The following is a 26,017-nucleotide window of genomic DNA, read 5'->3' on the forward strand; positions in this document are numbered from 1 at the left end:
TGGAATAAGTACTGTATATTAGCTCTCAAGAATTAACTAATCACAAAGAATTTCCTTTTTAGAATATGCTAATAATTTAGAAATGCTTTATAATTCTAATTTCCTTTACAGGATATGCCAAATCATCCCTTATTTTTTCAATACACATGAATAGGTACAAGATAAATTATTCATTAATCATCATCTTAATTATATATTATTCGTTTTTTGGAATAATAAAAATAATCTCCAAGATGATAAAATGGATAAGTTATTTGGAGAAATACCGTTGTAATATTGTTTTTATTTCCCTTCATATTTTAATGTGTCTTTGTTTTTGAACACTGGAGAATATGAAAAAGATTTTTTTAAAAGAAGTGTTCAATAAAAATTCAGAGGTTAATCTTAAGTTTTGGGTCATACTCATATAAAAAATGGAATTTAATTTGTACCTACTGATTATAAAAATCAACACTGACAATACAAAAGAATTGAAACGGCAAAACAAAACGTATGACTTCCTCAATTTCAACGAACAATAATTGTTGAATAAGTATACTCATATATTATAATTAATCACAAACTCTATAAATACAATCACACATGTTGAACTAATATTTAACAGTGCCAATGTGTCCACAACTCAATTTGTACATTATAGGTACCTATTATGTAACTCAATATAGGTACCTATTATGTATAATTGAGTAAAATTATTATACGTAGGTAATTATAAATAAAGGAAGGAATTTTTCCTGTGGAGTATTCAACAAACGCTTGGTAAATTTATTTGGATGGACACAAATAATGTTCATTTACTGAATCACCAAAAATGGAATAACAAAGACGTTTCAAAAACTGATGTTAACCATCTTTTAGGAAAAAATCATCTGCACCTAATTTGATAGATCACGTCAAAAGTGGATTTATCTACCAGTACTTGTTTCTCTCAAAGTATTTTACTTAGGAGATCAATGAATTTGTTTCACACCACTAACAATGAAAAAAATATATTCATGATCGTGCATTGTTAATAATTTGCGTGGCAGCTAACTACTGTGCTCGGTTTCTGTTGAGCTGCTCTGAGTTAAAGGTTTCTTTATTTCAACGATTTTTGTGTCCGAATCTTTGATTGGAATACCAGAAGCTGACGTATCATTTTCTGCACTTGTTAGTGACGCAACAACAGTTGCTTCATCAGTTGAAGGACTATTGTTATCTATTTTGTTATCAATTGTTGGTCCTTCTGTAGTTTCAATGTCCGGAATTTGGCTTGAACTGTAAGTTGAAGATGATGTTTCATTAGACACATAATTCGTTTCACCTTCTGTCCCAGAGATATTGTTGAAGGGAGTTTCTGTATGACTGTGAGTAGGCTTAGTCACAGCCTCTTCACTCGAGATAGGAGGTTTGCTGAGGACAGGCTTTCCCACATCCTCACTTGAATGTTCTATAGGCTTATCAGATGGTTTTATAGTAACCTGTTCACTAGAATGTTCGGCTGGTTTAATGGAGGTGGGCTTAGTTCCATCTTCGCTAGAATGCTCTGTTGGTTTACTAGTTGGCTTTGTAACATCTTCACTGGAATGATGAGATGGCTTCACAATTTCTTCGAGATCTACATCCAGATCTGGATCGAAATCAGTATCTGTATCGGTTTGATTGGGTTTGTTTGGTTTCATAAGATCTGTTCCAACAACTGCTATTTGACTGCATTCCATGTACAATAGTTCAAAGTCATCCAAAGCAATAGTACCGTATGATGCCTCTTCATCAAATTGTGACTGAATAACCAACTGGAAAATTAGATAAATTCCGTTAGAATAATTTTGATTCATATTTGAAAATATCATCAAAGAGCAAGATGTTTTTAAAACACTGTATAAATAAATTTTCCCGATTGATGTCAGATAAGACAATCATTCAAAGTGATTAATTTAGTTCTGGTAACTCACCATGAAAAGTAACTACTGATGCATTGTGAATTTTATAGTTATTGTAAATCTCGCGATTACATCATTGTTCGATCACAATGTTTCTTCATTGTACTCCAATACAAATACATTGAATAAAAATAAATTTTCTGTCATTGCTGTACTGTAAGGGTGGTTGATAAATTAGAGTCCTGAATAAATGAAGTAATTTTGATTCATTGAAAATTGCTATCATATTAATCCATATGCTGAAAAAATGACTTGCTGGAATAAGTATCCTAAAAATGTGGTGAAGAGTGTATATAAATGTTGAACTCTTTCCAGAAAAATATTTGGTAATAATGAGAATTGAAGTTGAATTCTTTTATGAATAAAAGATCTTCATACAACGAAGATTCATGGATAAAACTCAGGTATCTATTTAAATCGTAAGGCCTCTCCAGTTTTAGAATTCCCAATTAATATTGAAAATATATTTGAGACACTTTTTTCATGTATTGAATGCCAATAATTAGCAAGAGGCTAGAAATGTTTTGTTTTTTAGTTTTTTAGATACTGTATATAGGTAATGAGTATGCAATGTGATTCGAACCGAAAAACTTTGAGATCACTCACCTTGAATGGCCTTGTTACATAGAGGGGTACATCAATGTGAACCCATTCACTATCAACTGTATCATTGAACCAAATGTCTTTCAAATCTTCCACATCAAAACTTGTCTGAGTCACATGTTCTAGAAAAATCTGCGACAACTGAAATAAGATAAGAATGGCAAGAATTACGTCATGAATCAAGACCTGAGTTTCTCTAACAAATAAAATTATTGAGCTACTTATTACTACTAATTACATAGCTTGTTAGGTGCTTCAACAACAATATTTGTGAGAGTAGATAATATGCTGCTTGTAAACAAGGAAAAAGGAACTTTTGAGTTCTGTAAAGTCCTGTGATCTGTTTTTAGATGTAAATTTTCATTTTTTTAAATCAATGAAATAAACATGAATCTTATACTCTACAACAAAAATTATTAGCCATTACATAGGCATTTTGTATATATTTTCCCATTAATTCCAGGACAATATTCCACTAAAGGAATATGAAATGAAAAAGGATTTACTTGTTTGTAGGTTTCATCCTCTTTAGAAAATCACGTTTCACGTACACGTTACAAAAAATCTATTAATCAGCTTGGTAATTGAGCAAATCAAGCTCTCAGCTATTGCTGCCACTTCAGTTTTCATTGAATTCTTTAGCTCTGCCAAGGTGTCAGATTTTTGTCATTGTTGAAGACTATTGTGATTTCAGGAAAGAAGAGATAACTACCCCAAAATAAAAAAAAATACAGAGAAAGTCGTTGGATATTGAGGGAAATCAAAATTCACGAAAACATCTACTTGCGGATTTTCCAAAAATGATATAAACATACATTCAAGAAAATGGATATCACGTTATTCGATTTTCTTTCAAGGATGATGCCTATTATAGACCTAAGCTCTGGATAATATGTTGGCTTGTGAGTAGTACATTTCAAATTCAATGAGTAGCTGTAATCGAAAATGGCATGAACATATTCGATACAAATAGTATTCCTATAAAATGGAGGATGATTTCTAATGGGGAGTAAATAATTTACCCATGTTTGTTTAAAAAACTATTTTGTTAACACCCCATAGAATAAAAATCTTTGCATAATCATGTTACATTCAAATAATTCTTCTCACTTTGATGAATGAAAGACCATCTCCATGTAATAAGTACCAAAATCTAGCGCAGCCCAAAGGCCCGCGAATTTTGTCCAAGGTACTGAGTGGATGGAAATTTATGGACGTCAAATATCCTGGAGTACTGCCAGCTATTTCCCAAGAGGAGTACATATATCCATCTGCAAAAGTCAACAAATAAAAATTTATGTTTACTGATTATATATTAGAGGTTGAGTGGTAGAGAAGACTTAGAAGTCCCAACTCCACCAAATAAAGATTTTTTCATTTTTATAAATGATATCAATGATAGAGTTGCAGTTCTGAGTTTTTTGGTCCACTATAAACGATGATGATACAATCAATTTAAATTATCATTTAAAATATCGACTTACTGTACTTATCAATTTGATAATGTTTTTAACTTCGAGGAAAATGAAAGACTGCTCATATGATTTTTTGATTGAATATAATATTATATTGCGCGTGTAATCAAATATATTCTTGGTACCTATACTTATATTGTTATGCTGATATTTTCATTCAAGCTGCTACTACGTATTCACTGAAAAAGAGATAGCTTCCTGAGCACAAGGGCAAGAGCAGCGCAATAGAGAAGAAATTCACATTTCTCAGGTTTTACAATATTTTCGACCTGCTCTGTCAGATTCAAATCTATAGTTCTCTAGCCTTTTAATCCCCTTCAAATGTCTCAGAACTATATCAAATGACGAAGTTGATGTCATAAGCAGCAAAATATTACAACTGGAGTATTTGTGCTACTGTCAAGAAATTGGAGAATCAATCATCGAATTGCCAATATTCATGTGATTTATTCATTGTATTTTATCATCCCACAAATTTTTAGTCAAAAAATTGAATTTCCATTAGTAGCGTATTGTGACTGATGGCTAAAAAGGTGGTTCAAGCTGACAATAGTCTTATATCAGCTAATTTTATCTTATCAGTTGAATCAGCTGCTTGATTTGGTCATTTGTTTCTTGCATTAAGATCTTCTTAAGATTCTTCAGCAATTAAGATTTCTTGCATCTATCAGTATGCTATTAACATTTTGGACTCACCAGTCTCATTAACAGTTCTCCAATTCCACACGGCTGAGCCTCCATTTTTAAATCCACAACTGTTGTTATTGAACGGACACGCTATATCATAGGGAAACTCTGGATGCTGGGCATTACCTAGACATATGTTGCTACAATTCAATTTGAATAGTAGTTATCACGTAAAAAGTAATTATAAACAATTCATTTTTGCTTTAAAAACAGTAGATATATGGATTAGAAGTCAAATCATGCGGTGTTTCTTAACGAATAAGATAAGTAACGTTTCTCTTATAATTTATCTGAGAAAACTAAACTTATCAATTCAGGAAAATAAAAGTTCTCAAATAACTTATAGAATGCCCCAAAAAGTGTTATCCCTGTACCACCAACAAACTGAACATATCATATTATAACCTAAAAAAAAGACTATTTTTTTTTTATTATAACCTAATCATTCTTATGGAGAAATTGACATAATTCTTCCAACTATAGAACTTCAATGTACGCGTATATAGAAGCTATCACAGAATGGAGCAAAACTACACACGTACGTACAATATTGAATAGTCAAGACAGCCCTACACACTTCCAGACCAGACCAAAGACACAGACTGTTTGTGGTCTGGTCTGGAAGTGTGTAGGGGGCTTAAGGAAAATATTCTCTTAAATCACCTAGCTTATTGTGAAATAATTGATGAACAACACCCTTATTTCAATTATTGAAAATAACTGTTCATAATTATGAATAGAAAGGTTGTATATATAATAATAAAAGGAGTCACATACCTTTACACTGGTACAGCTTATGCAATCTTCTCACATCGCTCGGACTGAGTCCTTTTTTCCTCCAGATTGGACCAATTTCTTCACCAGTTCTCGCTTGAAGTGTTGGTGTTCTGCCATCCTATTCTCACAAAATTATAGAATTAAAGTAGGCGAATCGTTTTATCTCTACCATATGAAATCTTAATGATAAAATCTTCTTTTATTCGAAAAGAGAACAAGAATTTAATTATTTTATTCAGTTTTCACTTATGCCAGTAGATTTCCACCAAGATTGTGCTATTTGGAGTGTTTGAATAATAGTGTAATGATATCCTCAATCCATTCAGTTTGATTGTAAATTATAATTCTTACTAATTAAGAATTAGTATTAATAGTATTAATAAGAAGTATTAATAGTATTAATACTATTATTGTTCAGTTTATTATTTTTTAGTAAGGAATGTTCTTTATTTTAATTGATTGTAATTTATTGCATTTGTATTGAATAGTTGAAATTTCTGTACTTTGTGTAAATAAATTTGAATTTGAATTTAAACTTTTTCTCTCTATACATCATGAGATTATTATTATTATTATTATTAGCGTATGGCTTTGAATGGTGGGGAGACCCAAGGGTAGTTCCACCTCGCCGTATGTAGTCCAAAGTTCCCTAATGGGAAACCGGACACTAAGGTTATAGTGAGCACAATACTTTAAATTTACAATTTTCACTTCGGAATAAAGTTCATTTTGATGTTAAAAAGTCCAAACATATACAAAACCGAAACAAAACACAAAACCACTAAGCCTAATTTAGAAAATATTAAATTTAAACAATAAATTTAGAGCCGAAAATTTATAGCACGTTACAATCATGAGATAATAATATCACAGTGAGAAAACACTTAATTGGTAAATAGTGTAAGCCTTAAGAGTAAAGTAACTTTATAGCTACAACATTGGGCGTATAAGTCGTTTTTTCCTTTAGTTTCCAATGAACAACAATTTTTTATCAGATGAAAAGTTATTGTAACGCCTTATCTGATTGACAAATCGTAGTAAGTTCATAAAAATTGAAAACAAACTTGAATGAATATTGTGAATGTCGATTTAATATTATAAACCCATGAAAAGAATATGTTGCTGAAATATGATAATGCTCAACTGTGCCTTGCACCTGAATGTATGCTGTATGTTGAACTACAAAAATATTCTGGAACCATTTAAAACTATTCATACCGTAGCTCTTGTCAATGATAATTATAAATAGTAAGTTTCACTTATTGTAGAACACTATTTAAGACGATACAGTACATGATTGCTTACTTTCGAGAATGCGTATTCATCATACATCATAATTGAGTGGTAGTCGAATTGTTCATCCATCATGGTTACACTATTTGAATCATGCTTCACGAATGCTGAATCGAATCCCTAATGGAAATACCGTACACAAGTTTAGTTAGAAGCGCTCATCCTTGTCTCTTTTATGACTTGTAACAGAACAAACAAATATAATAACACATTGTGTTGTAGTAATTGCTTATAACATGAATCTATCTCAGGGCATGATAAGCTTAAGTGATTGAAGCTCCTGAGATTACAGGAATGATTGTGTCAAGATGAGGGCGAATTTCCTATTAGTGACCATTTGAAGAGCCAAAACGATTACCAACTCCACTAAATTTAATAATATCATATGAGTCTGAAAATCGCTTCCTGGTGGTTTATAAGCCACTGCAGCTGTAGCTGAAGGTCCACGGTCCACATCATCATCCGTCTCAGCTGTATAAGTTATGAACTTAAATAGTGTAGTGATTGATTTTTTGGTCTCTAAATTTAAAGTTGGATACCAAAGTTTGGACTTTCCAAATTGTTTATGATTGATTGGAATCTTTGAAAAAGTATTTTTAAAATTGAATTCTGTATTTTTGCTTGTTTGAATTGTAAATTGGAATATAATTAAAAAATATAGAAGTGACAAATCTAACCTACGGTATTATCTACATTCATGTGCGATAGCAGCGGGTGCAGCAATACACGATTCTAAATTTCAATTTCAATTTATTGAAAAAAGATACATTGTAGTGAATGCAGTTAATCAGTGTGGATGCGACAGGCACACTGCCCAAAACCGCACTCCACACAAAATAATAAAGAAGAATAAGAAAAAAAGTGTTTGCAAGTTCTATTAACAAAGCCCAACAGTCGATTAGAAACATTTAAAATGTGTTCAATATGAGAGATGAATCTGAAATCACTTTGAAAATAGACTCCTAAATCCTTACACGATATTTTGATTGGAAGAGCAGAACCATTCATCATGTAAGAGAAATTAAAAGGAAGATTTTGTCTTCAAAATGTCATTATTATGATTTATTAACATTAATTTTTAAACCATTCACAGAGCTCCATGTGGCAATCTCATTAATATCCTCTTGTTATGTATCACAATCATTTACACCGGTAATAGTTTTATATATCTTAACATCATCTTGGTCGGATATATGAGAGTGAAGCCAAGTTTCAGACAAAGCTATGGCATCAAAATTTGAATTCAAAAGATTTTCCGAAAATTCATGCGTTTTAGTTCTTAATCCATTAACATTTTGATAGTAAAAGCTCAATGCAGGCATTTTACCAGAAACAAAAGCTACAAATTGGATAATAGCTAATATTTTATTGATTATAGTAAGGAAAATAAAATAAATACTTATTATGTCTAAATATATACAACAAATTAAATGTTTGTAAGTAAGCTCAATTCAATATATAGGCCGACAATATATAAAGTTGAGTCTCCACAGTCATTCAATAATAACCTGCTTTAATTAATCAGAGTGGTGAAAATAGATAACGATAACAAATTGATAATCCAGATAAGAAATGAAGAGTGAAACAGGGTCTCGTGTTTTTGTGGAAGAGGAACCCTTCCCATGCTAGCACGCGTTCCAATCATATGATCATGATCACATACTGATAATAATGATCACATAATTATAATAATCATATGATTGAATCACGCAGGAGGGATAGCACAAAAAAGGTTATAATCTTGATCATAATTTTTTATTCATCAAAATTTGGGAGAAACAGTTTTGGGCTATGCCTGTTGTCTTCTCCCAATCTATATTGTAATAATGATGTGTGATTGTCAATGGAATAAATGGATAAATAAATACAAATAATAAAGAAATAGATGAAACACGTCTAGCAGAATATATTTCACTTATACAACTGTTGAGCTAAGCGTGCGGCGTAATTGTATACCTGCTTCTATCATTATCAACATATCAGATCACACGTGCCAGCCTCATCTCAATGTAAGCATTATAAAAGGATCTTGATTTATGATATTAAGTCGTCTACTATACTTGTGTCACGTCGTGTCACGTCTCAATATATACGGCTAGCCTAATAGCATATACTGTAACAAAAATCATTAAGCTAAGACTAATGATTTCACCTCCATACTGTACCTATCTACAGAGTCCGGCAATGGAGTTTTACTTTACCTCTATATGAGTTCAGACTTGATTCAAAAATGATAAATTACACATTTCCAACAAATCTGCAATATTATCCCGTCAAGGAGATTCTTAGAATGTAACAACATCAATTACATTATGTAGGTATTTAGGTGACCACTTGAATATTAACTACCTACTTTTACTACATCAAGAATTTTGTAGTATAAATAAGGAATATAATAATAGGAACATAATACACAGCTATAGTGGGAATAACTTATTCAAATCAGCCTACATTTTATTTTATAAATGAAGTGGTATACGGTAGGCCTGTACGGTACGGTACTTCATCATCCAGGAGTAAATATTATCAAGAATTAACGAGATACTCTGTTACGGTATGGTAAATATTCTAGAAAAATCAGAGTAGTTGAGAAACGAAATGATGACTTGCCTTGATAATGTTCTTCCAATAAATAACGATCCAGTCATCTCTGTCAGGTCTGTTCATTTCATGCCAGAAGCCTATGGCATGTCCAAGTTCATGAACAACAATTCCAAAATACCAGCATCTTTGTCCAAGTGACAAAAGTTGTTCTCCCTCTCCAAGACGTCCAACAGAGGACCAGCATGCACCACTGTCATAACAAACCAATCCATTTTATCAATCAATCAACATATTTTAAATTTTAGTTTTTGAACCAGCAACAAAATTTGTATTTGTTAATATATATTCAATTCTCAAATATTGAAGCCAAATTTTTTTTGAAATATTTCATCAAGTGCTCATTGGGGTCAGTATTTCTTGATTAGAGATGAATAACATTGTAATATAATGTTATACCAGTAGCTATATGTTATCAATATTGTTATAGCTAAAAATATGCAGTAAAATTATGTACAGCTGCGAACGATAATCCAGAATTAACATTTTTTCACATACCTATTGTTTGTGTTGAAAAATATCTGCACATAATTAGGTTCACCTGACCATTCTTTGAAACGTATACAAGATTTCAAATGGTAGTGATCCATTGCTTTCATGAGAATCTCGCACTGTGGTGACTCCGGGCAACCTGCAATAGAGAAACAAGTGAAAACTGTCAATGTTGGAAAAAATGTCTTCAATTTACTACCTACACTTGATGAAACCTCAAATAATTTTGCATGAGGTTTTCTTTGAACCTGTTTTGAGTCCAATTTGACTCAAATAGTATTTCTCACAATCTAAACAGTAGTCGTAAGTTTATAACTAGTAAGTTTATAGCCCAGTCAATAAAGGTTTTTTCGATCCGAAAATTAAATAAAAGCTGAATCTTTTACCATCGATAGAACCCTCCCAGACGGTCATTCTCCCAAAAGTCCCAAGAAATCCCCTTGGAGCTTTCCCCCCTAGCCCCCCTCAAAGTTGAAAAATGCAGGTAATCACGGGAAATCAATTATCTCTGTAACCATTAATCGGAAAAAATCTATCATATGTCATTCGTCTCGTTAAATTAAGGACTACAATATAAGTCGCATTCATTTCCTCAATAAATCGAACAGTTTCCTTGATAAAATAATATAATGTAAAAATTTAGGGGTTTTTCGATTTGATTTTTTTGTTTTCTCTGATTAACTTCGAAGCAAGTAATTTTAAAGAAGAATGTGACGAATAATTATTGTAGTCACATTCATTGAGAATCCATTGATGTATATTGTTATGTATTTGCGATTCAAGTTGACGCTGTGGAAGGGGAAACAACCGACGCGGCTGACTCCCTTCACCATAGTAAACAGAATAATACTGCTGTCTACATTGCAACTCATTTACACTATGGCGCTCGAAACAATTAATTTTGTCTATTGTTTTGACATGCGCTGTATATAGATTTTCACTTTTCAATACTCTAAAAAAATATTGCAATTTACTTGATTTAACCATGCTCATGATAAAAATCAGGATTTCGTTGTTTGCTCACAGAATTTATTATATTAATTTGAAGTGTGCCTTCTCCATACGAGTCAGAGGTAACACAATTTGATAACTCTAGTTTCAGATATTGATGTTTTTCAACGAAGTTTCATGATATATTATGTGTCCGACTTCTTCATCTTATCCTTATTTTGTGAAAAATGAAGATTCAAAATTTCTTTTCATAGCTTTTCTTGTGTTTTATCTTGTTTCATCACTCTTTATAATTTAAACACTCGATAATGGAATAAATATCATCAGATCACGTGAACAAAAAATAAAAGGGTGGGCCTACCTGAGATATTATATGATAACACTGTACTCCTGATAATTTGAAAATTCTCAAGCTGAAAGTAGATTAATTTGTTGCACATTCGGTTCAAATATTAACAAATGTTACCAAATATTACCAATATTATCACATATAGTGAGAACGAATCACTCTGAAGCTTTCTATTCTCACTGAACATGAAGAGGCAATACCAAGCCAGAATCGCAGTTCCGTTCAAATAATTATTATCAGAGCTTTCAAATTGATGCTATGTAACTATGGATGTTATCCCCATCTCACAATTTCCCTATTTTTCCTTATCCTGATTCAGAATGAAGAAGTTGATCTCTATAATCACAAAAATCAATGTACAGTACCCATAATAAATAGTAAAAATAACAAAATTTCTAGTAATAATGCAACTTTTCCTAGGTACGAATTTCAAGGCTCATTAAATGAATTTAATGAAAATTGTTTGTATTGTACATTGTTCGACGTAAGATAAGCTACATCTTTAAGGTAATCAACGTATTTAGGATTATCATGTTTATGAATGAAAGCGAGACTGTGATAGAAGATTAGTCAAACTGAAATATAAACATTATATACAATGATCAACTATCAACTATAATTACAAATGATAGTATCAAGCCGAAATGAATTGAGCAACTGAATTTCAAAGTTACTATCCACTGTTCAAATCGCACTGTGATTTCCTTTTACTTCCAAATGGATTGAATTGCCTCACTCTTCAACGTAACAATTATTGTAAAAAAACCAGTGGAATGTGAACATCATCCAAATAGCATTTGAATTTAAATTTTCAGATCATGAAATTCATAAAAAACTAATTCTTGAGAGAATAGTGATGAATTGCAAACAGTGCAAGTAACATTGATACAAAGCGATACAATGAAAATCAACATCGATTAATTTAATACTGGACTTATCAAATTTATATTACCGTTAATTTATATTATTTATAAAGCTTATAAAGTGTAAAACCAACATTTTAAATTTTCTCTACTGGAGCAAAACATCGATAGAAAATAAAGAAGAGCCCATTATAAGCACAATACACTTGTGTACTAGAATTCACTTGAACTAACTCATCACTTCAACCCTTCAATGATCACAATGAACTAGAATGGTATAAAAACCATGAAATTGATAATCAGGTACATTTTTCAAATAGCTTCACCCAACTAAATCTGTGAATGCTAAGTCATAAGAAATCGTGTTCAATAGATTTAATTCGAATGCTTCAAATAGAAAATGATCTATTCTTTTGGTGCCCGAATCAAAATCAATTTCAATCAGCATTAATCGACTTAAAGAAAAGCTTCTGCCAACCTTGTGTAATGGATGACAAGATGCGAGTGGAGGGTGAAAAATCGATGTGTTAACAAAAATAATAGAAGATGATGAATCATCTTTCAATTAATCTCATACGGTAGGGTACTTTGTGGTAAAATGTGAAACACTTTCATGATTTTCCTACCTTTTATACATGCTCACTCTTCCTTAATTTGTATGTTTGCATGGCTTTCATCTTTAGAATCTACTGAATTTTCATATTGGACTGTCTAAATAATGTAGATTCAACTAGTAAGAACGGAAGATAAGCTTCCTTAATTTGTATGTTTGCATGGCTTTCATCTTTAGAATCTACTGAATTTTCATATTGGACTGTCTAAATAATGTAGATTCAACTAGTAAGAATGGAAGATAAGCTACTTTACAGAGAGAATCATAGAAAGATTCAACTCAACAAGCCCAATGTATAAATTTTTCTATGTCTCAGCTCTCATATATATTTGGCTCAACTGAAGGTATATTATCAACCTGGCTTGGAGAATATTAACTGTAGAAAACAGCAAACACTGCATGCTATGATTTTTCAGGAAATTGACACTGTTAACACTATTGCAATAGGTATATGATTTATCTCAGTTTTTGACATTCATAACTTATGATAAATCTTAGCATAGAATTATGATCATACACACATATTTTAAATATGTATAACCTATATTATGTAATAGTATGAATTTTTTTTGTAATATTATGTAATAGTATGAATTTTTTTTTGTAATATTATGTAATAGTATGAATTTTTTTTTTGTCTGTCATAGAATGCATGATTTAGCACATATATAACAACAAAATGATTTTAGAGAATTTAGAGAATCAAAATGTGAAAAATTAGTTTCATTGCATGTCAAAACAAAAGACAAAATTGATTGTTTCGAGCGCCATAGTGTGAATAAGATGCAACTTAGAAAGCAGTAGGCCTACTACTGTATTTTACTGTTTACTGTGGTGAAGAGAGTCAGCCACGCCGTACCGCGTCGACTGTTTCCCCTTCCAAAGCGTCAAATCGAATCGCTAATAAATAATCAATACATCAATGGATTCGCAATGAATGTGTCTACTGGCTACATTGATCATTTGTCTAATTTCCTTCAGATTATTCGCTTCGAAGTTAATCGAAGAAAACAAAAATCAAATCGAAAAGCCCCTAAATTTTTACATATATATATATATATTATTTTATCAAGGAAACTGTTTGATTTATTGAGGAAATGAATACGACTAATATTTTAGTCCATAATGTAACGAATCGAATGACATTTATATGATAGATTTTTTTCCGATTAATGGTTACAGAGATAATTGATTTCCAGTTTGCTGTTTACTATGGCTAAGAGAGTCAGCCGCGCCGTTCCGCATCGACTGTTTCCCCCTCCACAGCGTCAAATCGAATCGCAAATTAATACATAACAATATACACCAATGGATTTGCAATGACAGTGGCTACATTAATTATTTGGCTCATTTTCCTTTAAAACTACTTGTTTCTAAGTTAATCGAAGAAAACAAAAAAATCAAATCACAAACCCCCTAAATTTTTACATATATATTATTTTATCAAGAAAACTGTTAATTTTATTGGAAAAATGAATATAACTAATATTGTAGTCAATAATGTACCGAATCGAATGGCATATAATAGAACTGTTTCCGATCGATGGTTACAGAGATAATTGATTTCCCATGTTTACCTGCATTTTTCATGTTTTAGGGGGCTGGGGCGGAAAGCTCCAAGGGGATTTCTTGGGACTTTTGGGAGAATGACCCTCTAGGAGGGTTCTATCGATGGTGGGAAATTCAGCTTTTATTTAATTTTCGGATTGAAACTGCTTTTTTGGACCTTCATTGACTGGGCTAAACCCTGGAGTTTATATCTGTTTTTTCGTTATCTTTTGATTAATAGGCTCTTCAGTTTTGTTTTTGGTTTGGAATGCTACCTATATTGAATCCTGCTTTCTTGAAATTTGTTGCTATTTTTTTTGCTTATCTAAGAGACAACTTATCAGCGCGACCACTGAGTCAAACCGCTCCCATGCTTGAGCTGACTTTGAGTTGATGTATGTGAGTGTTATGAATTTGCTATGTTCAGCGCTGGGCTTTTGAGTTTTTCTTTTTATTTTCTTTTGAATTTTGTCTATGAGTTGTTATAGCCATTAGTTTGGGCCAAGAATGTCATGTATTGAGTTCGGCATTGTAGTCTGTTGGTGATGGAGGAATTTTTCATTAAAAAAAAATTCAAAGAGCTCCCTAACAACTCTGTATCAACAACATTTGCCACCCACATGATAGAAAATAACCATACATATACGGACATAACCACAAACTTAAAAATACTGTATCACATATTAAAAACAAAGGACCCGAGCTGAATACCCTGGAAAAATTTGAAATATACAAACACATCAAAACAGACGCCAAAAATATCCTGATTAGAAAAATTTCAATAGAAAAATCCCACTGTCTCCTTCAACCTCCCACTCCAATAACCTGTAAATTCGAATATTCCCGCCACCCACGCCGCTAACAATAATACTAATAACAATAATAATCCCGCTCATACTTTATCCTCCTTGATCCCGCTACTTCTACTACCCACGCTGGTAAAAACTGTAGTGTCAAAGTCAACTAGTGTTGAAAATGAACACAGCGTCCGAACTCCGAAAGCCCGCCCCCTCCACAAACGTGAGTAGAAGCTTATAAGTTAGCTTTCTTATAATAAAAATCAGACTGCTATGTTACAATTAAAGCATTGAAAAGTGATCATTAACAAGCAGTTCGTAATGGAAAGTGAAATTGAAAAGAATAATTTTGTATTTAAACTGAAATAATGTTAGATATTCTCATTTTCACCAAATTAATAAAATTGTTTTTGAAATAATTAAAAAAATCAGAAGAGTATTATTCACAATTCGCCCACAAAGTGAATGTTGCAAAGATAATTGATTATATAGGTTGTTCAGAGGTTAATACTAATTGCTTTAAGTCAATCATTACAATTAGGTAATTATGGAAACAGTAATCGCTATATTATGACCGCTCTGATAGCTGTAAGTTACATGAAGTAAAAATATAGAAAATAATTTTTAGATCACAACATAGTAGGTTATGGCTAAGGTGACCACTTTTTGAAGTACGGTATTGATAACGGGACGGGCACACAACCGGGGGTGGGTGGTTTTGTTTGTTGTGCAGTTTGTTTGGCTCATTTATACAGAATGTTTCTGAAACAGACCGACAAAGTTTGAGATGATACATCGATGAGGTAGCCACAAATTTATCATGATAAAAATTTGAAGAAGAAATTGAAATCTCCCTACATTACTATCTCAAAAATAACGCATTTTAGGACCCATATTTGGGCTACTAGAACATTTTTATTTTGACGCAAGGAAACAACTCACCAAGTTTGTCGGTTTGTTTCAGAAACACTCTGTATAGATTTTTAAGAAACAGTGCAAAAAACAAAGTGAAGAGTCACATATAATCATTTAATTGATACCGGTATGTACACATGTGTCAATACTTTCTTGATGAATGAATCTTCTTCAAAATGTCAGGTTTTTAATTAGAATATGATCAGAAATTAGAATATAGTACCATTTGAAATATAAAACTTGCAAGAGCAAAAATAACTCTAAAATGCTAAAACGGGACAAATAAGCGTCCCAAGAGGATTGGTGGGGACAACGGGACAAGTCTCCTAAGAACGGGAATGTCCCGTTTGAAACAGGATGTCCATGTTCACATTAGCTATGACGCCTGAATTCAGGTTAGGTTAAACATTCTGAACCAAGGAGGATAAAGTATTGTTCTGAACCCTCTTAGTATAGGCCTACGCCTAGGCATGCGCGAGCGACGAAATTAGGAAATGTTTTGAAAAAATAACAGTCAATGCAATATTCGAGTGAGCGCGGTTCAAGCATTTATTATATCGGTTGTGATTCTTTGAATTCTGTTTGATAATTATTTAACTTTCAAAAAAGTTTCACATTAGTCTTGCCATACTCACCTATGTCATCATCAATCTTGTAAATGATGACACCATCTGTCCATAGCAAGTTTTTGTCACTCACTGCATTTTTCAAACCATCCTGGAAAATAAAGGAAAAATCAATAAATTTATCTAGTCATTTTTTATTCACTCTGAATTTACATGGAAATTGTGAACATAAAATTAAGATAAAAATCAGCATGATCGATGACTATATGAGGTTATAGGCATTTCAATAAAATGTTTATACATAATATATTATACGATTTTATCAGGTAATGATTTTTATGTGGTGGGTACACTTTGTTACACTGAAAACTTAGAATAACAATTCTACCACTACCTATAAACAAAGGTACCTTTATTACCTTTGAAAAAATACCAAAGTACTTCATTATATTTGATTCAAAATATTAGTACATACATAAAAGTTGATTGCTTCTAATTCACCTTCCAATTATATCAAATTTAGTTGGTTGATTCTATTCTTTCACTCTTTGATTTTTCAACTACTGTAAAAGCTGTGAAAAAATGAATTAAACATTAAACTCAGGTTGATAATGTTTCAGGCTATCCTGTTTCCAGTGAAATATATAAATAGAATATATGAGAATACCACTACAATTACACATTATATTACTACCAGTGTATTCTTATAAAACTTTAAAGTAAAAAAAAAATACTCACATGTTTTTTCACTTTATAGTTTTATAAGAATACACTATAATAATAATTACAGTGAAAACAAGATGGATAACCAACAACGCATTATATTACAATTACTACATTACAGTGATTAATAAAAATAATCACTGTTGAAAGAAAAACAGGAGTTTATTTAATTGAGGTTTGTTTTATAAATATCCCGTTTTTTCTGTAATTCCAACTATATTGTACTCACAATGTTATTTTCATCAATTTCTTCTATGGGTAAGGTACTCGTTTCGGCAGAACGATCAACCTGCTGTAAAAATTGAAAGGGATTAAAGTAAACTGAAATTGAAATTTGAAATTGAAATTTATTCATAACACTGACAATTGACAAACAAAAATGAATGAACTTAACAAATCAGTACAATAATATTATTTTGAAATAATAAAAAACTAAAATACATAATAAAATATTATTTTCTTATTCTATTTATATGAATGAAAATAATTAAAAACTAACAAAAACATTATGTAACGGTAGAGTTATGATTAAGGTACTTCATAAGCTATTAGCTGAGATGAAGTTACCTACTATGAAAATTAAACTATTTGACCTTTGCAAGAGACAGAAGCCTCGAAAAAAAATTTTCAACAGAAAATCTTTGTCTATTCACAGAAAACGAATTGAAAGGAGTGAACATTACAGAAGTTATTTATAGAAACCAAAAAGTATAATACAATTCTAGGAAAATAAATTAAAAAGAATTCGAGAATATTTATATATCAATATATGAACTAAAGTAATAATATATTAATGAAAAAAATAAAAATCCTGAGACAGAAAAATTGTTAGAACCCTAGGAAGCAATAGTAGAAATTTCCAAAAGAATGTAAAAAAGAATTCATGTGAAAAAGTACTCCTCAATCTCATCAAAATCGGAATTGAATAAAATGTGCTTTAATTTCTTCAAAAATGTTACCAGTGAGCCTGTTGATGTAATATGTAGAGGTAGCTTATTAAGGGAATTTGGAGCACTGTAATCGTAAAACCGTTTAAAGGCTTCACATGAAGGGTTTGCAAGAACAACCAAATTTCTGTCTCTCAATCTGTTTGAGAGAACTAAGGCATTCCCTGTTATCTGACCACTTCTTAAAATAATATTCTCAAGACCCTGAAAATATATAAATGCCTTAAAGGCAATATATCCAAGGCCTGGAAGTAGGGAAATGAATGAGCTCTCCTATCTAATGATGTCATCACTCTAATTAATCTTTTTTGTGCAATAAGTATAGAGTTTAAATTTGATTTATATGCACCCCACCCAACAGCTTAGCCCCTATTGAAGCTTGCTATTTGCAATACGGTAGCGAAATAAACAGAATTCTGAAATCTCAGAATTTTTCTAGGGCGAATGAATTTCAATAAATAAAATTTACGAAGCATCATATTCATGTGCTTTTTGAGCGATTGGATGTGAACCTTCCAATTGCAGTTCTCATCAAGCTCTAAACCAAGATATTTGGTATTTTGCACCTGATCTATCTTTACACAAGATGTACAGAATTCATCATGATTAGATAGACAGACACCACACTTGAATAGCACGGGAACCTGCAGGATGGGTTTTGATCTCAAAGAGAAACGAACAAATTTGGTTTTACAGATGGAATTAAATAGAGAATGCATTTATTCAAATGCTAATTGATATATAATTATTATTTAACGAAAATCCTAAATAAATGCTGTAAATCACCCCGAAGACTTCTGCTACTGCAGACATTGACAACAGGGTTAACAGCTAGATCGAAATTCGATGAGAACTACTATCCAAAAATTAGTTGCCAGCCCGGGAATCGAACCCGGTACCTCCCAATTGCCAGTCAGGAATGCTTACCCTTACACCAAACTGACAATCTCTGGATAGCAGCGCTCATTTTATACGAAGCCATAGCGGCCAACCAGTTACAGATGGAATTAAATAGAGAATGCATTTATTCAAATGCTAATTGATATATAATTATTATTTAACGAAAATCCTAAATAAATGCTGTAAATCACCCCGAAGACTTCTGCTACTGCAGACATTGACAACAGGGTTAACAGCTAGATGGAAATTCGATGAGAACTACTATCCAAAAATTAGTTGCCAGCCCGGGAATCGAACCCAGTACCTTCCAATTGCCAGTCAGGAATGCTTACAAGTTTTTATCCAATTGAGAAATTATTCGTTTTACCTTATCTACACAAGTTGGGAAAGAGAAAAAGGAGTTTTGCACAGAAAGTGGATGAAACATTTTATTATAATCAGAAGGGTTCAAATTGCTAGAGTCATCGATTTGACCGATAAGCTTTTCTACAATTGTGACGAAAAATTTATTAAACTCCTCAGCCACTTCAAGCGGTTGCTGAACAGTCAAATGTGGATTGCCAAATGTCCTAATTGAATCAAGGGCATTTTTCTGATTATTCGCTGTACCCAAAACTTTATTAATTGTATCCCATTGTTTTCGTGGGTTATTTTTATTCATTTAAAACAAATTATGATAGTATTGGTTCTTCCTAATTGCCATTTCCTGTTTCAATTTAAATGCAAAAATATCATATTCTCTTTTCAATCTAAAATTTAGTGTATTTCTCTTTACTTTTTTATACAACCGATTTCTATGATGCTGTCTCTTACATAGCTCAACCGTCATCCAGGGTTTCAAAATCTTGACATTTATTTAATTTAATTTACTACCCTCAATGGTGGCTTTATTTACTATTTTGTGAAAAGTTTTTAAAAATATATCAAATCCATCAGACACATTCATTGTATTGAAAACTTCAGTCCAAATTGCATTTTTCAACAGATTGAAAAGCAAAGTCCTATCAATAGTTTTAGTTTTCTGATTTGTATAATAATACGATTTGACATTTGATAGAAAATAACTTTAATCGAAAAGGCAGATAGTTGCATCATGATCACTACGACCAGAAGATAATACATGGGCCTCAGATAATATATTGTCTCTTGACCTAAGATAGATATGATCTATACATCGATTACCACGAGTGGGAGAATTTAATAGTTGCGTGAAACCGTTGCTACTCATTAAAGTTTGGTATTCGTCTACAATTCGCTAAGATTCAAGTAAGCATAAATTTATATCACCTATTAGCATTAAATTTCTATCATTGAATGAAGGTAAAATATCGTTGAGCTGCTCAATGAAAGTTGACACAGATACTGAATAAAGACGATAACAGAGAATTTGCGACCAGAGCCGAGATCAAGTGAGTAACCTTGATTGTATCGGCTGCTATCATACCTAACGGTATTGAAGTAACCGAATACTTTTTCGAAACAAACACTAGTACACCACCTGATCTGTACGTATTATTGCATTTCGTATACTGATTGTAACTGTCCAATTGATAAGAATTCGTTTCAAAATCCGATAACCAAATCTCTGATAAAACAATGACAGCTGGTTTAGTTATTAGAGAGTGTAAGTATAAATGGAAAATCTATCAAAGTTTTCACATAAACTTCTAATATTTTGATGGGAAATGCTGATTTTGTTCGGAACCTCCAACAGATCATTGAACTCTACAAAAGAATCATCACTCATAGATTATAATTACATTTTAAATAATACATAATATGATTAAGCAGTAATTCAAAAATAAAGTGAATGTTAATTAAAAAGTTCTCGACACTATAAAAAATCTGTGAATGAAAAAAGCAAAAACAAAAACCATACCAGGAAACAAAAGTAATGAAACAAGAAATAAAACTTTTATCAGTTCTTTTATAAGTCGGTCTCAAAGGGAATTTAGAGTGTTCATAGATGTTATTCTTTTCACCTGTGATCCCTGCTCCTTTCTCATGAGGATGTGGCCATTCTGCACCCAGAGATATGCGTATCTTTTATCCTTCTTCACCGGTCGCGCCGCTGTGTACAGCTTCTTATTGTTACCTGGACTCAAACACTCGTTTATATGAACTGGCTGTTCTGGAACCTTGAGACCCAAGTGACAAGTAGAAAAATTTATTTTCTCTTTTCTCTTGTAAAATTAGGTTCATTTCATCCTCGCTCCTAACAAATTTCACTATGTACCAGCCGGAAGATTACTACCTTGTATCTTTTTCAGGCGATTACAGACATCAATGTTCTCTCGTATTATATCTAAATATAGCAGTACACACATTTCTCACAACTTCATAGGTGTCTTCTTCGGTCGTTTCAGGAACACCAAAAATTTCAACAGTGTTCATTCGCGTATACTGTTCGATGTGATCAACCCTATCCTCTAAATCCTTGACCTTTTTTCAAATTCACATTTTCCTGCGTAAGACTTTCAATAACCTTTAAATACTCAGCAAGTTTACTCGATTGTTCCACTATCAATTTATTTTGGTCCTCAATTTTATTATGAGTGAACTCAAAAGATTTGTTGAACTGTTCTTCCATCCTCTTACGATCTTCTCGAGCCTCCTCCAGCATAAAAATGACCAGGAAATGGTTAGCTTTCCCATCCTCGGCCGCCGATACTGCTGCCATGCTTTTCCTCCTATAGATTCCGAGCATGTTGGGCAACGCCAAATTTGTTTTTGGGCTGATACATACTCGATATCCGCTTTTGACATATTTACACAGTTTCCATAACACGGTCTATTACAATCACTGCAAATAATTTTAGCATTACAGTACGTGTTGATACTTAACTTTTACAAACAGTGCACTCAGACATACTTAACAGTAAGTTAACACTTGGGAAAGCAAACGGAACGGGGGAAAAATTCACGTATTTCACATGAAACTCCATCATATAATCAGCTCTTGATTAAAATAATCACTGATGAAAGAAAAACAGGAGTTTATTTAATTGAGGTTTGTTTTCTAAACATCCCGCTTTTTTTTGTAAAAGCTCCGAATCGTCTATTATTATGCGAATACAATAAAAAAAAGCCAAAAATTATGTGAATACTGTATTTGATCAACCGAATTTGTTATGGCAGCTCACTGCCACTTTGATATACTCTTATCTCTCGTTTATTCAATAGGGCGTTAGTTTTGACATTTTTTCGCTGGTGAAATCAAATTTCTTAATTTTCAGTTAAAATCATCAGTTAGTGTTAACTGGAGATTACTAAACAAAGCGTGACGTGAATATGGTGAAAACCACCCTTATAGTTTGTGGTCTAATCAGAAATCAGGAGGTTTCCATAGATATCAGCTATGCGGACTATACCAACATTATCACACATATTGCTGATCACCTCATTTATTTGCATGAAATTTGTATCGATCTAATCAATTGCAGTAGGGTTCTTCACGACCTAATCCCAAATTCACTCTCAATTATTATTTTTTTTCACAGGCATTCTTCTGCTGAGGGTGAGCCCACATGAGCACTAGGCTTCTGTGTGAGCAAAGGAAAAATATGAGAATTTGAAGTAAAGTTAAATTTCATAATTGTCAATTAGTGGAGTTGTCACGTGGTCAAATGGTATTTCCTTTCCATTTAGTGGTCCAATTGGTTACCCTTCCAATGGTATTCCGAAAGAACTTCACTCATCCAATATGAATGATGAGATATTATCATACTATAACCGTTTAGACAATATCAAGTTTTTGGATTACGTCTAATAAAATTAACTTTTTACTTGAGAGAGGGGCTCGGCTGACGCCGTTAACCAATCCCCTCGAAAGTGGTTTTAAAAGGAGCTCGGCTGTCGGGGAGCTTCGTTGGCGCGGTCCCCAATACGGTACCGTATCTTGTGTAATGCATCTGTTTGTGAAGCTTCTGTATAATTTTTTGATGTTATCTTCTTCATTTGATTATAGAACAATAGAATTCTTTTATTCATTATCTAATCATATGCTATTAAGATATTTCTATCAAAATAAAAGTTAGCGGCCCCATACATGGGAAGTTCAGTATAATTCAGTATCGGTATTCAATTCAGGACAATTTTTATTATAATTATTTTTATATGTCAGTTAGATTATAAAGTGAAATTGATCATTGAGTTATTGATTACTATTTAATCACTGTAAAGTGAAAGTGATTGTAAATTGAAACATGTGAATTCAGCGATTTTTTGACAGATCTTTTGAATTTTACTGATTGGAGTTGATTGCGTATTAAATAATAAGGCAGCAAATACGAACATAGCAAGTGATACTCAACGTCACAGTAGGTTCAGATTATATAATTATACAGAGTCACTTCAAACTGTCAACATCCCTTATGAATGAAATTAATACTTCCCATTCAACTAATAATTCAACTAATGTCAGTTTACATTGAAAAATAAACTATATAATACTTAGTTGATGCAAGAATCATACTACAGTACCACAACTTACTGCTGCAGTACATTTGATCCCACAGCTCCAAGCACAGCGGTCACAATCCCTTATAAATATAACATCAATTATTCTTCCCATTGATGACAGTATGAAGTGAACTCCACTTTAGTTGATAGCCAATAATATATCCCATAACAGTGATTATCTTAATAAAAACTCGAACGGTACTCACTTCAGTTTCTCTGGTATAGATGTCTCCTTCCACGAAATTCACATTGTAAAGCCCTTCGTCCGTTCCCGGGCCAATTGGCAGGAACTTGCCATTTTTGAACGGTGATGTGGGATATGAGTCAAGTAGAACTATCAGAGTTAATAGTATCATGACATGGGATACGATTTCCATCTGAAAACGGACGTTTCAAATACTTTACTACATTTTTTTGTGATTATAAGCGGGTCGAGTTTGTGTTTGGATTCCCTGCTGTGTATCATTTTCATACAGTACAATACAATACAATGAACTATAAATATAAACGTCACGTATTTTAAAAATACATTTATTCATTCCTGTCCTATACACGAGTAAATAATACACATTCCTTGACCTGACCATAAATACTGAGTAGAAGTGTCTACTCATTTATAATTTCCATAAGTAATGATGCTAATTATGAGGGGGAGAAAATGCAGAACTCGATAAATATATAGATAATACAAACATATTGATGAAACAAAAAATCTACTAATTGAATATTGAGTAACTAACATTTCAACAATAGAAATTACTAATCAGTATTTATCATCAGGGTGAGGTTGATTTCATTATGTGGCTCATTCATAAAAATTGATCATTCCATTAATTAAATAATAATTATCAAAATAATTACAAAATATGCTGATAAATAGTTAAACAAAGAGAAATGATGTTAATAATTTTTGTTTTAATGTATTAAATAGGCCTATATTATACTGAAAATGTGACGAGTGAAAGGAAAAATAATAGCGGTAGCCTAACATACTGTGCTATCAGTTCTTGTACTGTGTCATCACCTCAATTTGAAAGGAAGGATTGCCTTAGTATTTTATCTACCAATATTGTTACATTAGTGACATCTGTAACAATAATAAAATGAATAAATAATTGAAACACTATTGTGATTTTTATTGTTTAAAGAAGATTATCAACCATTTCAATAGTAAATACGTAGGATTGAAATAATAATACATGAATATTCATTTATCCATTTTAAAAAGCCACAATTTGAATAACCAAAATTGATTTTTGTAAAGAATTATCATTACGGTTTTGTGAGTTCAATTCGATTTTAGTAACCGAAATTTTTAATAAAGTGATAATGATGAGTAATTGTTAAATAAGAAGGTAGATATTGCAAACATAAGAGAAAATATTGGTAAAGTTGCGAAACTTTTTTTCCTGAAATACTATAGTCGTAGGCTACCCGTTAAGTGTTTCAAACTTTTGTTACCGATATGCCTATACTGAATCTAAATATTCTATAATCTATAACTAAATAAAATCTAAATAATCTATATAAAACAGTTGATATATAAGTTTACTTATTCTCAAACTGGTTAATGTTGAACAAAATTTGAAGGAGTTGAAGGAAAAATTTATCCCTTATGTATCCTGAAATACTATAATACCGGCCAAATTTTCTACCTTGATTGTACTATAACTAAAAATTCCATACAATTAAAAAAGAGTAATAATAAGTTATTTTTTTGCGATTATGAGAGATAAGTTATACATAAGAGATTATATAGAAAATAATAGCCCAATTTATTTCTAAATAAACATTGACAATATAATAATGCATATTCAATGAGTATTCTTTGTTGATGATGAGATAAATACATTTTCTTTTCTGAAAATTATTACATGGTACGCCATAGTGGAGTAGGTCAACTTCCACACAGAAAAAACTAAACAAGTATAAACACATTATAAGAATTTTTTGTAACTAACTATTGTATGTAATATTGTAATTTATCTAATATTTTGTGTAATAATTGATGTTGTAGTTTTAGTTTTTTGGGGGAAATAAACATTTATTTGAGGAATAGAGTAAGTAGTGAGTAATAGAGTATCGTATACTTCTCATAGCAATTAATATTTTACGACCTTTCAGTTATTTCATTGACAGATAATTATTTCTCACCTGAATTTATAAGAGCTCACATTTAATAAATTCACAATTATCGAATCGCATCATTCAATTTGAATTTTATTCAACTGCATTGGATCACATTACAACTCTACTCATATAAGTTTCAATATAAACCGATACTTATTGAAAGTTTGACGATTTGAACATTCAATTCTAAATATTCATTGTGATCACAAAGGCAAATCATTCACTAAATTGTTATTACTTGATTTGTTGAGAACTCACCTCTGATCTGTATTCTTCCAAGAAGAAGCTTCGAGTGATGAATAGGTATCGTTTAGGAAAAGTTCACTTACTTAAATTAAGCTTGAACCGTTGGCTGTTCTCTGTACAATAGGGCTCATTCCAATGTTGATAGCCCATATATACGG

General features: G+C 31.8%; 1 protein-coding gene across 2 annotated transcripts; it reads right to left on the minus strand.

Moving 5' to 3' along the window:
• On the minus strand, positions 1 to 25,995 carry LOC111043633 (meprin A subunit beta). 2 transcript variants are annotated; one of them, XM_022328629.2, is made up of 12 exons: positions 25,872 to 25,995; positions 23,690 to 23,860; positions 17,405 to 17,467; positions 16,522 to 16,603; positions 9,857 to 9,989; positions 9,368 to 9,551; positions 6,770 to 6,877; positions 5,465 to 5,582; positions 4,697 to 4,813; positions 3,636 to 3,796; positions 2,529 to 2,666; positions 1 to 1,775 (listed from the first exon to the last, which is right to left on the minus strand). In XM_022328629.2, the coding sequence occupies exons 2-12, from the start codon at positions 23,858 to 23,860 to the stop codon at positions 1,029 to 1,031; spliced, it is 2,022 nt and encodes a 673-aa protein (XP_022184321.1). In that variant the 5' UTR covers positions 25,872 to 25,995; the 3' UTR covers positions 1 to 1,028. The 2 variants fall into 2 exon arrangements, with proteins under 2 accessions (XP_022184321.1, XP_039298909.1); XM_039442975.1 differs by lacking the exon at positions 17,405 to 17,467 and having other exon boundaries at positions 739 to 1,775.
• Positions 25,996 to 26,017: the final 22 nt, after the last annotated feature.

This window comes from Nilaparvata lugens, chromosome X (assembly GCF_014356525.2).
Source record: "Nilaparvata lugens isolate BPH chromosome X, ASM1435652v1, whole genome shotgun sequence".
NCBI lineage: Eukaryota > Metazoa > Arthropoda > Insecta > Hemiptera > Delphacidae > Nilaparvata > Nilaparvata lugens.